The 13,386-nt window shown below is 39.2% G+C and overlaps 1 protein-coding gene across 2 annotated transcripts in view; it reads left to right on the top strand.

Moving 5' to 3' along the window:
• Positions 1-1,833: 1,833 nt before the first annotated feature.
• The window catches only part of tacr1a (tachykinin receptor 1a), a 48,694-nt gene continuing 37,141 nt past the window's right edge, over positions 1,834-13,386 (top strand). Inside the window, exons 1-2 of one of the 2 annotated variants that reach the window (XM_085293558.1) lie at positions 2,273-2,405; positions 2,488-2,653. In XM_085293558.1, the coding sequence (XP_085149684.1) occupies positions 2,505-2,653 (149 nt within the window). In that variant the 5' untranslated portion in view covers positions 2,273-2,405; positions 2,488-2,504. Of the gene's footprint in view, positions 2,654-13,386 lie in introns of both variants that reach the window. The other variant, XM_085293557.1, reaches the window with a different exon arrangement.

Below are 13,386 nucleotides of genomic sequence, written 5' to 3'. Positions count from 1 at the left end.
GGAGCAAATCATGGCTAATGTGACTATAGAAGTTAAACTCAGCACAAGAGAGCAACAGTGTAATGTCCACGGACACTTTAGAAGGGCCTTCTAGGGAATAGAGGACAACTTGTTCAGGGGGAATTAACTGATTAAAGACTTTGTGAAATATGGCCTCTAGAACTACCATGGGGCAAAGCCTCAAGGAGTAGTCCTGACCTGATACCACTAGAATAAAATACAAATTTCTTTAGAATGTATAGCTAATAAACGACTGAAGGTAGTCAAAATACAAATAACCTCTTTTTTTCTTAATAAGGCAATAAAAAAAATGGGCCCTAGTGGGCTACATAAATACCCAGCTAGGTGCTGAGTAGTTAGCATTCACACAGAGTGAGCATTCAAGAAAGCAATGAAAGGATCAGTGGTAATAAAGGTTGAAAATACTGGAGTATCAAAGTTGTGAATACATTCATAAGAATGCAGTATTATTGTGGTAATCACTATATTTCTATTATAGTAAGACCTGGTGGCCTCGAATTTCTGGCTTTAAATGAAGAGATGAGTCTTATCACATTTGGAAGGTACAGACTGTTCATGGAATTATATTTGATGTCTATAAGACAAGCTCAGAAATAGTCAAGTCATACAAGCATCTTATTGAGTGAATAACTGCGTGCTGAAGCAGCTCAAAGAACTTTCCTCAGTAAAAAAGAAAACCGAATATAAACGAAAAGAGAATCCTCTAAATAATTTAAAGCAGGAGTAAATACTGTATTATATTATGAATCAAAAAATGTTAAAATCAATTCAGTAATGTAAATATGGCTCGTAATATGAAGACCGTTGAGAGTAAGAGTAAGACTAGAGAAGCACTGTATAAATGCCAGAAGCTTAACATATTTATCACAGCTACAACATTTTTGGCACTAAAGACTCCCTCATTCCAGTGATAGGAGTGATGGTTCATTCATGTCACACTCTCCAGTCTTTCAGTACCATAAATTGTTCGATGGCAACCTGCAAAGAAGTCCTCTTAATGAGTTCATTCATTCTCTCACATTACTTTTCCTGACAGACCTAAAGACACACCTTTCTGGATAGATATAAACACAGGACAATGCCCACATCTGTCTCATTGTCATTAGACGCTGTATTGGTACATTATCTTAGCAATATATATGTGATCATCTCATCATACGATATGATATGATATGTTATGATATGATGTGATCATATATAAGGACTGTAAGAAGAGCCTTGTGAAAAGAATGACAGGACTGCAGATTTTTCATTTATATCCTGTGAAGCAATCAATCTTCAATCAAACCACTCCAGTCCAGAATCCAAGACCACAAGAGGGGGTAGAGGACCTGGGTGTTCATTATGGCACCCCATCACTCTACACTACAAGCACTACAAAAAGTCATTTTTAGCAGCACCTTCTTAATGTAACCCAGAACCAAGAAGTAATAAATTTAACAATACCGTAAAAATACATGAGTGTTAAGAGAGACACAACTTATGCACTAAGTAATTTTATGTAATGCATAAATTTGAGGGCATTTGAAACGAAGTCAAACAATGTTTCCTTATCTTACATTGTAATTATGACGTAACATATTTTCACAAGTGGTGTCTGTCTTTTATTTTTAAATTGCACCAACAATGCCAAAAAAGATTGTATATATTATTATTTTGTACATCATAACTGTAACTGTCCATGAAGGAATTATAGTAAAATTACATTAAATTAAGTATTTAGGCGTAGTAATCAAGTCACCTGGATTCATCCGTAATCATAATTACACAGCCAGCATGTTGGACGGGAGCGCAGAAGCTCTCTTCAAAAGCTGGTGTGCAGCCGCTGAGTCAGAGTAGAGGAGCAGCAGGAGGACAGCACACAGACACGGAGAGAGAGACAGACGGAGCTGAGCTGTTACCATTGCCAGACTCGTTCTGGTGCGCGTAAAAGACGCCTTTCTGTTTTTACGCACAGCAAAAAAAAAAAGGAAAAAAAAGAAAAAAGGGGGGAAACGTGCAAAGATTGATATGGAAGTTTCGACATCAAATACTTTTTCTGGTTCGTTGACTTTATTATTTGTAGGAGAGCGGACTCTCCGCAGACTACAACTGTACACTTAGAAACGAGCGTGACGCTTTCGGAAACTTTCCAACATTCACTTGCGTTTGGAATCGTTAACTTAGTCGTGTAATTAATTGGGGTTATCGCGGCCGGTTTAGTGACATTTTCGCTTCTAAACAGTAAAATGGATCCTTTATTCAGTGCTACCAATGCGCCAAATTGGACCAGCAGCTCCAATGATACCAATAACGGGACCATTTACAGGAACCAGTTTGTGCAGCCGGTCTGGAAAATCGTCCTCTGGGCCATTGCCTACAGCTGTATAGTTATCGTGTCCGTTGTAGGTAACATCACAGTCATCTGGATTATTGTGGCGCACAAACGCATGAGGACTGTCACCAATTATTTTCTCCTGAACCTAGCGTTCGCCGAAGCGTCCATGTCTGCATTCAACACGGTGATCAACTTCACCTACGGGATGCACAACGAGTGGTACTTTGGACTCGACTACTGCCGCTTCCACAACTTCTTTCCGATCGCGGCTGTGTTTGCCAGCATCTATTCAATGACTGCCATCGCTCTGGACAGGTAAGCTTCTGTTTTCACAGCCAGCCTGCTTTCAGAATACACGAGAAATGATCAGTGTGCCCCAAGTGTTTGGTATTGGAAAACACCCGTAAACACCCGAGACCGTCTAATGTAATTTGCCCATTCACGGTACAGTTTATGTTTCAAAATTCCACGAAAGCTTAGAGTACATCCATACATATCGATCATTATGAAAACAGACTACTATTGGTTTCTAAGAGCGTATAGGTGTGGTTAAAAAAAGAGGTGCAAATGCTTTCACATTGTTTTTGTTTGGTTAAATATTACTGACTCTTTGGGGAAAAAAGGTTTTAAATTACATAAGAAACTTCATTCACTAGTTGGTGTACAAGCACTATTGACAGTATTTGTTTTCCTTCGCTGCCTCCTTTGTTTGCATGTGGCGAAACAACGCGTGACGCACAGGAAGCGCAATAAGCAGTTAATGGTTAATGGTTCATTGCCTTCTGGCTCAAACCCTTGTCAAATAAGAAAAAAAGGAAAGCAAGCTGTTGTTAAAAGTTTTGTGCATTCATTTTATGTCTTCATGTATACTCCTGTTACTGAAAATATAGCATTTGGGGGAAAATATTTCTTCATTTCTAAGTCTTTGCTCACTCTTAATGAGCAACCTTGTGTAGGAACACACACACAGCATAATAATCCTGAATGAAAATGAATGCATAGAAAGCCCTGCTCTATTTGAGTAGGTGTTTGTGTGAGTGATAAATGTGTGTTGTTGTCCTTGTGTGTTGTGTTGTATATATAAATCTGTGAAGTATCTATCAATATTTCCATGTAGGTAAATATCTCTGTGTGCAGGAAGGAGTGTGTGAAGATATGTGCATTGCTCAGTTCGAAACACATTTATATGTGTTATGTGTAAGTGTGGGTGGATGTGGGTGGGTGTACATTTGAGACATTCATTTTCCTGCTTAACCACATGAAGCTGTGTTTGCAGCTCTGTATTTTCTGCATCTCAGGACATGTTAGCCACTAATTGTCTCACTGTGGAACACCATTAATCTGAACTTTCCAAGATTAAGTGAGAGATTTGGTTATAGCTGAACAGAGCACAAAAGGGAAGCGACAACACATGCTACATTCAGTCTGCTCACTGAAAACATACTGTTATGAGAGTTTGCCAATCAGGGGATATATAATCTAGCTATCCACGTGCATCCACACAACACAACCATGATATTAAAATCCCTGTAAAGGAACATTAACTTTACCTTGACAGCCCCATATGTATGCAGCCAGGAAAAGATAGTATTTCAGAATATTTCAGAGATGTGGATGATTAAGCTGGAGGTAGACACCCACTGTGACCCATCATTCACAAACAGCAGTACCTTCACAGTTAACATTTCATCTCTTAATGACATAGATATAAAATAATTTCTGTCTGTTGATCGTATGTTTGATGAATGTGTTAAATAGGGGAGGTAGCGCAGTGTTGCTGTAGTTGATAAGACGTTCCTTTTCTTATCTCCATCCTTTTCCTCATCATTTCTGGGGTGCTCTTGCACTGCACTGCCCACAGATCAGCAGTACAGCTGCGTGCTGAGATCAGTGTGCTGCTCCAATGCTGACTGTATTGAGGTAATTGGTAAAAAACAAAACAAACTCAGCTGTAGAAAAATCTACTGGGGCCGTATGTGGATTCATTGGGTCCTTTATAAAATGGAGTTTTCAATTTCTTTCGCCCTGGATTGTGGGTAGAGGGAATTAAGAGAATTTGTCAAAGTGGCAAAGCAGTACAAATCTAAAACCTCTGATTACTGTAGTGGGAAAAAGACTATAACACATGAATTGATTCTTCAGTATTTTGATGATTACATTTGATCAAAATTCATGGTTAACACTGTTGCCGCACAGCAAGAAGGTCCTGAGTTCAAGTCCACCATCAGGCTAGGGTCTTTCTGTGTGTAATTTGCATGTTCTCCCCGTGTTTGTGTGGGTTCTCTCTGGGTACTCTGGCTTCCTCCCACATTCCAAAGACATGCAGTTAATGGGGATAGGTTAATTGGTAATTCTAAATTGCCCATAGGTGTGAATGTGAGTGCGAATGGTTATCTGTCTCTATGTGTTAGACTGGTGACCTACCCAGGGTGTACCCTGCCTCTCTCCCTAAGACAGCTGACCCTGAAAAGAATAAGTTGAAGAGAATGGATGGATGGCATTTCACTGGCGATGGTGGTGCAGTGGTTAGCACTGTTGCCTTTAACCAAGAAGGTCGTATATTTGAATCCATAGGTGAGCTTGGGGGCTAGCTGTGTGACGTTTGGACACTCTGGCTTCCTCCCATAGTCCAAAATAAAGCTTGTTCAGTTCATATTCTAACTAGTAGGTGTTAATGTGAGCATGAATTGTTGTCTGTCTGTGACTGGTGACCTCTGCAGGTTGTACTCCACCTCTCCCCATTTGACATTAGATAAACTGAAGAAAACTGTCTTGTGTACTAAACTTTTGAAGTCTTATATTTGGGAATCATTTGTATTTTATTATAATAATAATAATAATTATTATTATTATTAAGTTAGTAATGGGTAGCTGACATAGTTATGTAAACTGTATATAAAAGATAGATGGTCTTAAAAGTAAAGTTTATAAAGTGGATTCCCACAAAATTTATGCGTTAGTTGAGTTTCACCTGTGACATCCTGGAGCCTACTCAAAGGAGGAGGGTTTCCCCTGGTATGGCAACTCTTTGAGCTGATCTCTCCCAATAAAGTGTAATCCTGTAAATAATGAAATATGTTACTACTATAATATTCAAGTCTGTGTTTTGTTTTTAATTCCCTGGTGTGGTTTTTGTTGTGTGTCTAGCAACTTGGATACAAAAACACCTGATATATCGTGGATAAGTGGATATATAGGAGCCTTTACGGGGTTGCTGTGAGATACTCGTAGATCCGTGCCTCTTCAGTACCCCATGACAGGGTTTTCTCCAAAGGCGGAGAGGTTGATACCAAAAATAGAAACCAACTGAGCAAAGTAAAGTGGAAAAAAATATTTCCCAATAAAAATGAAGTTACCATCACCCCAGTATTCACAAGTACAATCACTGTCTCATCATTTGAAAACACTGCAACAGTTTTAACATAAACGTCTCATGTCCTGTTGGATTTATTTAAACACTGACAAGGTTTTTTTGTTTTGTCATCTATAGACTTCTGTTACCATTACTCACACATTAATAATAAAAAGAAAATCAGATTAAGCTATTTTTATTTCTATTCCAGCCAGTGATTGTTCCCATGCTGACGCTTACAAATAGTTGAAATGGCAACAAAGGTTTTGACCAGCAGAGGGGGGGTTTGTGTGCACATGAATCCTCAAGAAATGAATCTTTTTTGTAGAACCGATCGGATGGAAAGCTCCCATCTTTTATGCACCAGGTGTGATCATATGTTGATAATTTCTTTGAATAGAAAGGTGTGGTTAGGAAGTAGAAACCCTTCTAAATAAACTGCAATGGAAACACTATATTTGTGTGGGTCTCTGTGTTTATGTGAAAGCTCAGCCTCTTAAACTCAAAACTCTCCATTCATCAAGATTAGTTACTATATAAAGCAACACAGTGCACAGTGTTTTTCCAGGATGGATGATGGATTGATATTATTAAGTATCCACATTCTGAGTGTGCAAGATTATAGATACGATGCTCTCCAAAAGGCTGTAATGGGATAAAATGTACTTCCTGCTTACTGCAAACAAACAAAATGCAACAGGCCACATTTTACAAAGTGCCAAAAACATCAGTTTTTCAACAACAGTTGATGGTGATGATGAAAAAGTATAAGAAGTCTTTGTTTGAAATCAGCTCTGTAATTCACTATTGGAGATTTCAAATAATTGAGAGTTTAAAGCAATATTTTACGATACTTATAAAACAGATGTCCTTAACTTCATCTGATTAAATTTATGTGTTTATATAAAAACAAATATGCAGAATGTACTGGCCTTTCAACAGCCACTTTGCATAAGGCATCAAGGAATATACTCCAGCTTGCAGAGGTTAGAGAGTGCAGAAAATCCATTGCTGAATATTGTTCAATAGTATTCAGTGTACTTATAATCACTGTGCTCACTGCAGCATGGAGGTGGTGACAGAAAATTCTTATTGTCTCTATCAGCCATATTTCTCTTCCATTTTGTTTCTGTCGTCGCAGATAGCTGTTTCGTCTTGTTTCACTCCCTGATGATAATTTTCCCTCATGTTCATTCTTAAGAGCTGCTGGTATGTAGTAATGAGTGGTTTACTCTGAGTCGATAGGTTGCAATTATGAACATCAAGGATTTTGAATCAGCCAGTGTGGAGGCATAAGTATGCATGTTCAAGTGCCCATTAGTCTAAAGAAACTCTTAATCTACTGATTGGACAGAATGAGCCAGACAGACACTATATGCCAATTAGCTTCATGTATATGCATTAAAGGGAAATTAGCCTAATATTTTCTAAGCTATTAATGGATCAGCTAAAAGTTATTTAACGAAACTAAGGAACCTCTTAACCTTACCTAAGAGCAAGGCCAGATTTGACGTCATTATGGGAACAGGAGCTGAAATGAAATAAGATGTAGTTCAGTTGGCCCTGCAGGGTAATGCTTCAGTTAGTTTACCTGAACAGGCAGCAGCATTCCTGAAGAAGAAAGAATTTGCTCTCTAAGGCATCAGACTGTAGCTCCTCTTTAAAGTGCTTTCTGTTTGGTCAGTAGCATTAACAACTGACTTTCAAGAGATTTCGGTGATGGTAAAGTTTTACATGCTGCAGTTTTGCCTGGAAAATAAAGGGATATTTATTGCTGAGGAAAAGTAGAGAATTAAAACGTTTTTACAATTACAAACTCAAAGCCATTAAACAGCCAACTTTGATATTCCCGTCTAAATCAGAGCGTCTTAGGATATTTCAGCTTATTCATTTTATTCAGCTCTCAGATTCAGCAAAACACTTCTAAACTCCTCACATAATTATGAAATTATGTGATGGTCATCAATAAACATGCTATCCAGCAGATCAGCGACTACTGCTTACAGACAACAAATGAATAGTCCAATATGATGTTGTACTGAATTTTAGTTTATGGTTTTCACTTTTAGTGTTTGCCAAAATGTTTCCATTTCATGCCAGCTTTTTGGCTTTTCTACAACTTGTTCTTTGAAAAATGTAATCTCAAAGTGGCTCATTGAACATGACACTGTTCAATGTAATCAAATGGCCTACACTGTTACCAGATCTCAGTCTTGGCCACAGAGAATTAAAACAGCTCTTTAGGCAAAACGGGGTTTAACCCAGTACTAGCAAGGTGTGACCAATGAGTGTACTTGTATCTGTTCTACAGAACACTAAGAAATTGTAAATCTGTTATTAGTAATCAATTACAGCTACCAGCTGGAGCACATTAGGTGCCAAATTAGAAAATGATGCCAAGAATAGCAGCACAACAGTAACAATGGCTCCCACTTCTCTTCTTACAGGTTCCAGTTATTTCTCTGCTGAGAGCAGAGAAACAACTGGTGATACAAAATAGGCGATACAAAATAATATGTAGGTTTCCTGCGAATGGAGCCTTAGCTTGACGCTCCGCTTAGTCCCTCTTTCCATATCCAAAAAAAACAACAGTCCTTGATAGTTTCTCAATATTTACTTCAAAAGTCCAATGAGGTACACAGCAACAAAATTCCAAATTATGAAAACTTATAAAGCTCAATTCAAAATGGATGAAGAGAGATTGCGAGGTCAAAAAACCATGTGGCTCCACTCTCCTCTCACCCAACTTCCTGCCCTCTCTGCACCATCAAAATAAAAGCATACATTTCAAATTAAACTGCATGTAGGCTCCTACATAATATAAAACCAAACTGGGAAGTCATAAAGGAACTGACTCACAAGGAAACACACGGAGGGGCACACAGTCATGAGGGAGAACGCGACACTGAACTGAGGGGGACGTGGACATAAATACACAGAGGGTTAACAAGGGAAGTGGGAGCACACGGGGAACACAGCTGACACAGATAATCGTAATGACACAGGGCAGTAGTGAACACAACATGACGCATACTGACGAGAGACTGTCAAAGTAAAACAGGAAGTACACAGAGGTTCAGCCAGGAGGAGAGAGAGCACGGGGAGAGCACAGACATAATGGGCTGGGGAAAACATGGAATAAAACACAAGGAGGGGAAACGAGGGCTCACAGATACACAGAGGGCCACACAGGGGGTAATCAAATAAGGAACATCTTAACAGAACAACCTAGGAACCACGGCATAAATAAAGAACAAAATACAAAAGACACGAAAACTAAGAATACTGGGCCAACATGGCCCAGGACCATGACAGATTGGGACCTGATGAATGTAAAAACAAAGAATTAGCAAAATTTATATTTATTTATTTTTTACCTAATTTTTGTTTCTAAGAAAAATGAGAGCCACATATGAGGATATTCATTTAAAATTTCGATAGAACAGTAGCAGTATAATGTCCTCATAAGTGGATATCAGGCCCTTGTAGAGCAAAATTGAGTATTTTGGTCTAAATAACCCAAAATGTGATGTCCAGGTCCTAGGAGGTTAAAGACATGAGTTTGACGATTTGACCATTGTTTTTGTTTATATGTTTGTTTGTTTTTTAAATTATAATTTTATTATGTTACTCATTTATTTAATTATTTTATTTGGTAGAAATAGGGTGACCATATTTTGATTTCCAAAAAAGAGGACACTTGGCACAGTCATGAGGAATTTTAATAATACTGTTTGCTTAAATAAAATTTTAACATATTAAAATAATGCCTTCTCTGTGCGGTAAATGAATGGTGAAATTAAAAAATGTCTTAAAGGTTCTTACAAGTCAACAAGTGCAAAAAAATATTTTAAAAACCTCTAGAATTAAATAACGTTACAGAAATAATGCCTCATTTGTATAAGAAAAATGACCAATGAGGTATTGCGCAATGGTTTCTGCTGTCTCATTTCGCGTTTCTAACCTCAATTAATTTTCTTTGCACGCCACCATTCTTCCAGTCAAAGTATGATTGGGAATATATTCTCTGGTAAGTCTGAGAAATGCCACAGTACTGGATTTTATTAAGAGCTCAAAGAGTGACTTCAACTGAATGTAGCACTATGACACCATTGACAATAGCTTCAGTCTTGGTGCAGGCACTTTTTTGCTTTGTTAAAATCTGGAAACGCTTCTTTTTTTTTTAGCAACACACAAGTGCAATCCATGAATCTGTAGCTATTGTGACGCTTCATAGTATGAAATGCCAGTGCACCTTCTGCTGCAGACACAACAACATCCTTGTTTTTCCCAGGTGTAACAAAGAACTCAGTCAACTTACTAGATGAATTTTCGCCTCGCACAGCCTTTATATACAGGGTGCATATAAGTGGTCCGCAGGTGCGCAATCGCTGTCAAAATAAAAGGCGCGCACCAGATAAGAAGTTGCAACGCACGTTTGCGTACATAAGATTTTCTGGAGGAAGACAGACATTTGTTTAGAACTCTTAAAGATGTCGAAGAAGCAAGCTCCTTTAAGCAATTACTTTGGTGTTCCTCCACCTCCAAAGAAATGTCAGAAGGAGTCCGAACCTCGTATTCGCGTATTCTCGGAAAAGTGGTTGCAGGAGGTGAGCTGGCTTCAAACAAATGATGAACGCACAAAGATTTGGTGCAGAATATGCCGTGAAAATCCCACTCTAGCGAACAAAAACAGTGCCTTTTATATGTACGCGAACGCGCGTTGCAACTTCTTATCTGGTGCGCATCTTTTATTTTGACAGCGAATGCGCACCTGCGGATCACTTATATGTACCACTGTTTATACGTTTTTAAACCTTCGTTAGACACACAAATGTATTTACCACCTCTGCACACAGTGCACTCCGCCTCCCATTTATTCTGAGGGATGGTACAAGGGAAATTTGTTTTGCAGTTTGTCTGAAAAGATGCACTTGCGCTTTGGCATCTTGTAGCATCTTTTCAGCGCGCCACTGCGCACTCTGTCCCGTCTGTGAGCGCGGAACAACCACTTACAACGCAGCAGTTCGGGGACGAAGTTGCACATATGGGTCCTCTGTAAGCCTATAGGAAAACCTTTTTCATCCATCTCGAAAATCCCCCCGGACAGAACGTGAAAAGTGGAAATGTCCGGGGAAAAGAGGACGGTTGGTCACCCTAGTAGAAACAGTAGAGCTGGTTATTTGTCAGCTAATACTAAAGACAGCTAGCTAGCATGGTTAGCTAGGTGCTTGCAAAAACTCATTGTGATGTTATTATTAACTGGTAATGTTGGCTGGTAAAGAACAGGATTAAAACTAAGCTGTTGTACCAGAACAAAGTAAAGAGCTACTCTTTAGAGTGCCTTTTAGTAGATGACAGAAAAGCACTTACATCATTTAACTTCACCTTTAAAACTATTTAAACAATAAAAATCTTCCCACTCCCACCAGCTGTCATGAAAAATAAGGCATAGCTCTTTCTCTTAGACCAGAGTTAAATACATTCATTTCTGCTGTAACATTGAGCCTTAGGGAGATCTATGACAACTGATGGGTTTTTGTAACTTGAAGTGGCCATTGAAGGAACTGCAGTTTTTACACTTGTGTGGCGGTTTCATTTTTCAACCCAGAATTGACAAGCATCAACTTCTAGGAGGTACTTCAATAGTTGCTGAATGATATGAATCTGAATCAAACAAACTGTACATTTTAAAGTTGTAACAATTTGTGTTGCCATCCATGTGTTGTGATAATGCCACGTTCTTTCATAAAGGAATCCTTTAAGGGTGCCACTTAATCAACAATCAATATGACTGAGGAGTAAACAAAGAAATGAAAAATCACCAGCTGAGACTGGATCAAAGGAGATGAAGTACTTTTTGTATTTACCTACTATAGCTGGAGGACAGCTTACACCAGGAAAAGCAGGTCTTAGGAGGGGTTTATTTGCTGCATACCCACTACAGCTTAATGTGTTCTCCTCTCCATCTCATGTCCTTCCTCCAATTTCCACATCTTCCCTTCCTGTTCTGTCTGCTATATCCAGAGGGACCATCAAGGGAAGTTATTCTGGCTTCTTCCTCCCTTCTGCTTCTCCATGATTCATGCCTTGTACATAAAAAATGGGAAGAAAGGGATCACTCCTCACGAGAGGATTCTCTGACGTGACTAATCAGGAAAAATGCTGACAGAGCATTGCTTTGCTTTGCAAATTAGCATGAATATTAGCACAGAATTTTCATTTGATGCTATTAAGTTTTTCCCCATTTGAGTTCCCAAACTATGCACAAATTTAATCCAATTTGTTTTATTTGTTAATTAATATGCAAAACCACAATCTAATTCAATATCCAATTAGGCACTCCACAAAATTGAAACATCAAGTTCATTTTATTAATCAGGGTAAGTAAGAATAATGCTGATGCAACAACAAACTGGGAGATTAAAACAGAATAGTGAAACAAGCTGATGAAATAAACATGCTAAATAGCCATGCTAGTGAAACCTAGAAACCTGCTATATTATGTTTATTGAGGCAGATATGGACTGCACCTCTAATGCACAAAGAGAACTCGGGGTACAGCAGCGTTACAGGGAACGGTAAAAATGCTTTATCACTTTATCCTACAGTTAGGTACAAGTACTGTACCTCTGAATATGGTATGCCTGTAGTAAGAATAGCTCTGTGCAATTAGTGACCAAAAAATATACCTTCATTTATTCACTCTCACATTCACACAATGGTGGAGGCAAGCTACAGTTGTAGCCACAGTTGCCCTGGGGCAGACTGACAGAAGTGAGGTCGCCATATCATGCCATCGGCCTCTCTGGCCAACACCAGTAGGCGGTAGGTGAAGTGTCTTGCCCAAGGACACAACGACCAAGACAGACAGAGCAGGGCATCGAACCGATAACTTTCCGGTTACAAGATGAGCTTCCCAACCCCCTGATCCACAGTTGCTCCAAATTGCAGAGCAAAGTACAGACCCTTGCGTTTTTCCCATTTAAATATATGGCTATATGTTTTTAGTAGACAACAATGGCCGTAAGAAACACAATTTTCACTTATTAAGATTACTTTGACTATCATATCAATCTATTTGTCACAGCTGGGGCAGCAGTCGTGTGGTGTATTGAGAAAAGGAGCCAAAATGCAGGTACTGGCTGGGGTGCGAGTGAGTGTTTATTTACAGAAGTGACAAAAACAATCAATCAAGGCTTTATTCGCCACATGCAGGTTGCCCTGCAGTGAAATAAGACCCCCCCGACCTTAAACCCACACACCCACACACACACACACACACACACACACACACACACACAGGTCGGAGATCGGTAACGTTACAGAAAAAGAAACAAAAAAAAAATAAAAATAAAAATAAAAAATACAACAACACTGAAATATACACTGCAATGGGAAAGTACAAGAGGAAAAAAAGAGACCTCTACTCATGCTGGGTTCCTGTGGGAGGACAGCATGAGAACAGGAAACAAAAAAACTCCTCTGCACAAAAGAGCACATAAATGTCCACAGCACAACATTATGGAACACGTGACAAGCCACAGGGTCGGGTGGGGGGTGAGGAGTAATCCGAAGCGAACACAGCAGCCATCCTGCCCAGCGCTACCATTCCAGCGCGGGCCATACCATTCCGGGCTCAGACCCGCCGTGTTCCCAGGAGGGAACAAGCATCGAAGGCATTTGGAAAGGGAGG

Source organism: Mchenga conophoros, linkage group LG12, assembly GCF_057382185.1.
Source record: "Mchenga conophoros isolate Kocher_MC1m ecotype Shallow Benthic linkage group LG12, M_conophoros_male_GT1.1, whole genome shotgun sequence".
NCBI classification, from domain to species: domain Eukaryota; kingdom Metazoa; phylum Chordata; class Actinopteri; order Cichliformes; family Cichlidae; genus Mchenga; species Mchenga conophoros.
This window is presented reverse-complemented; position numbering and strand designations above follow the sequence as displayed.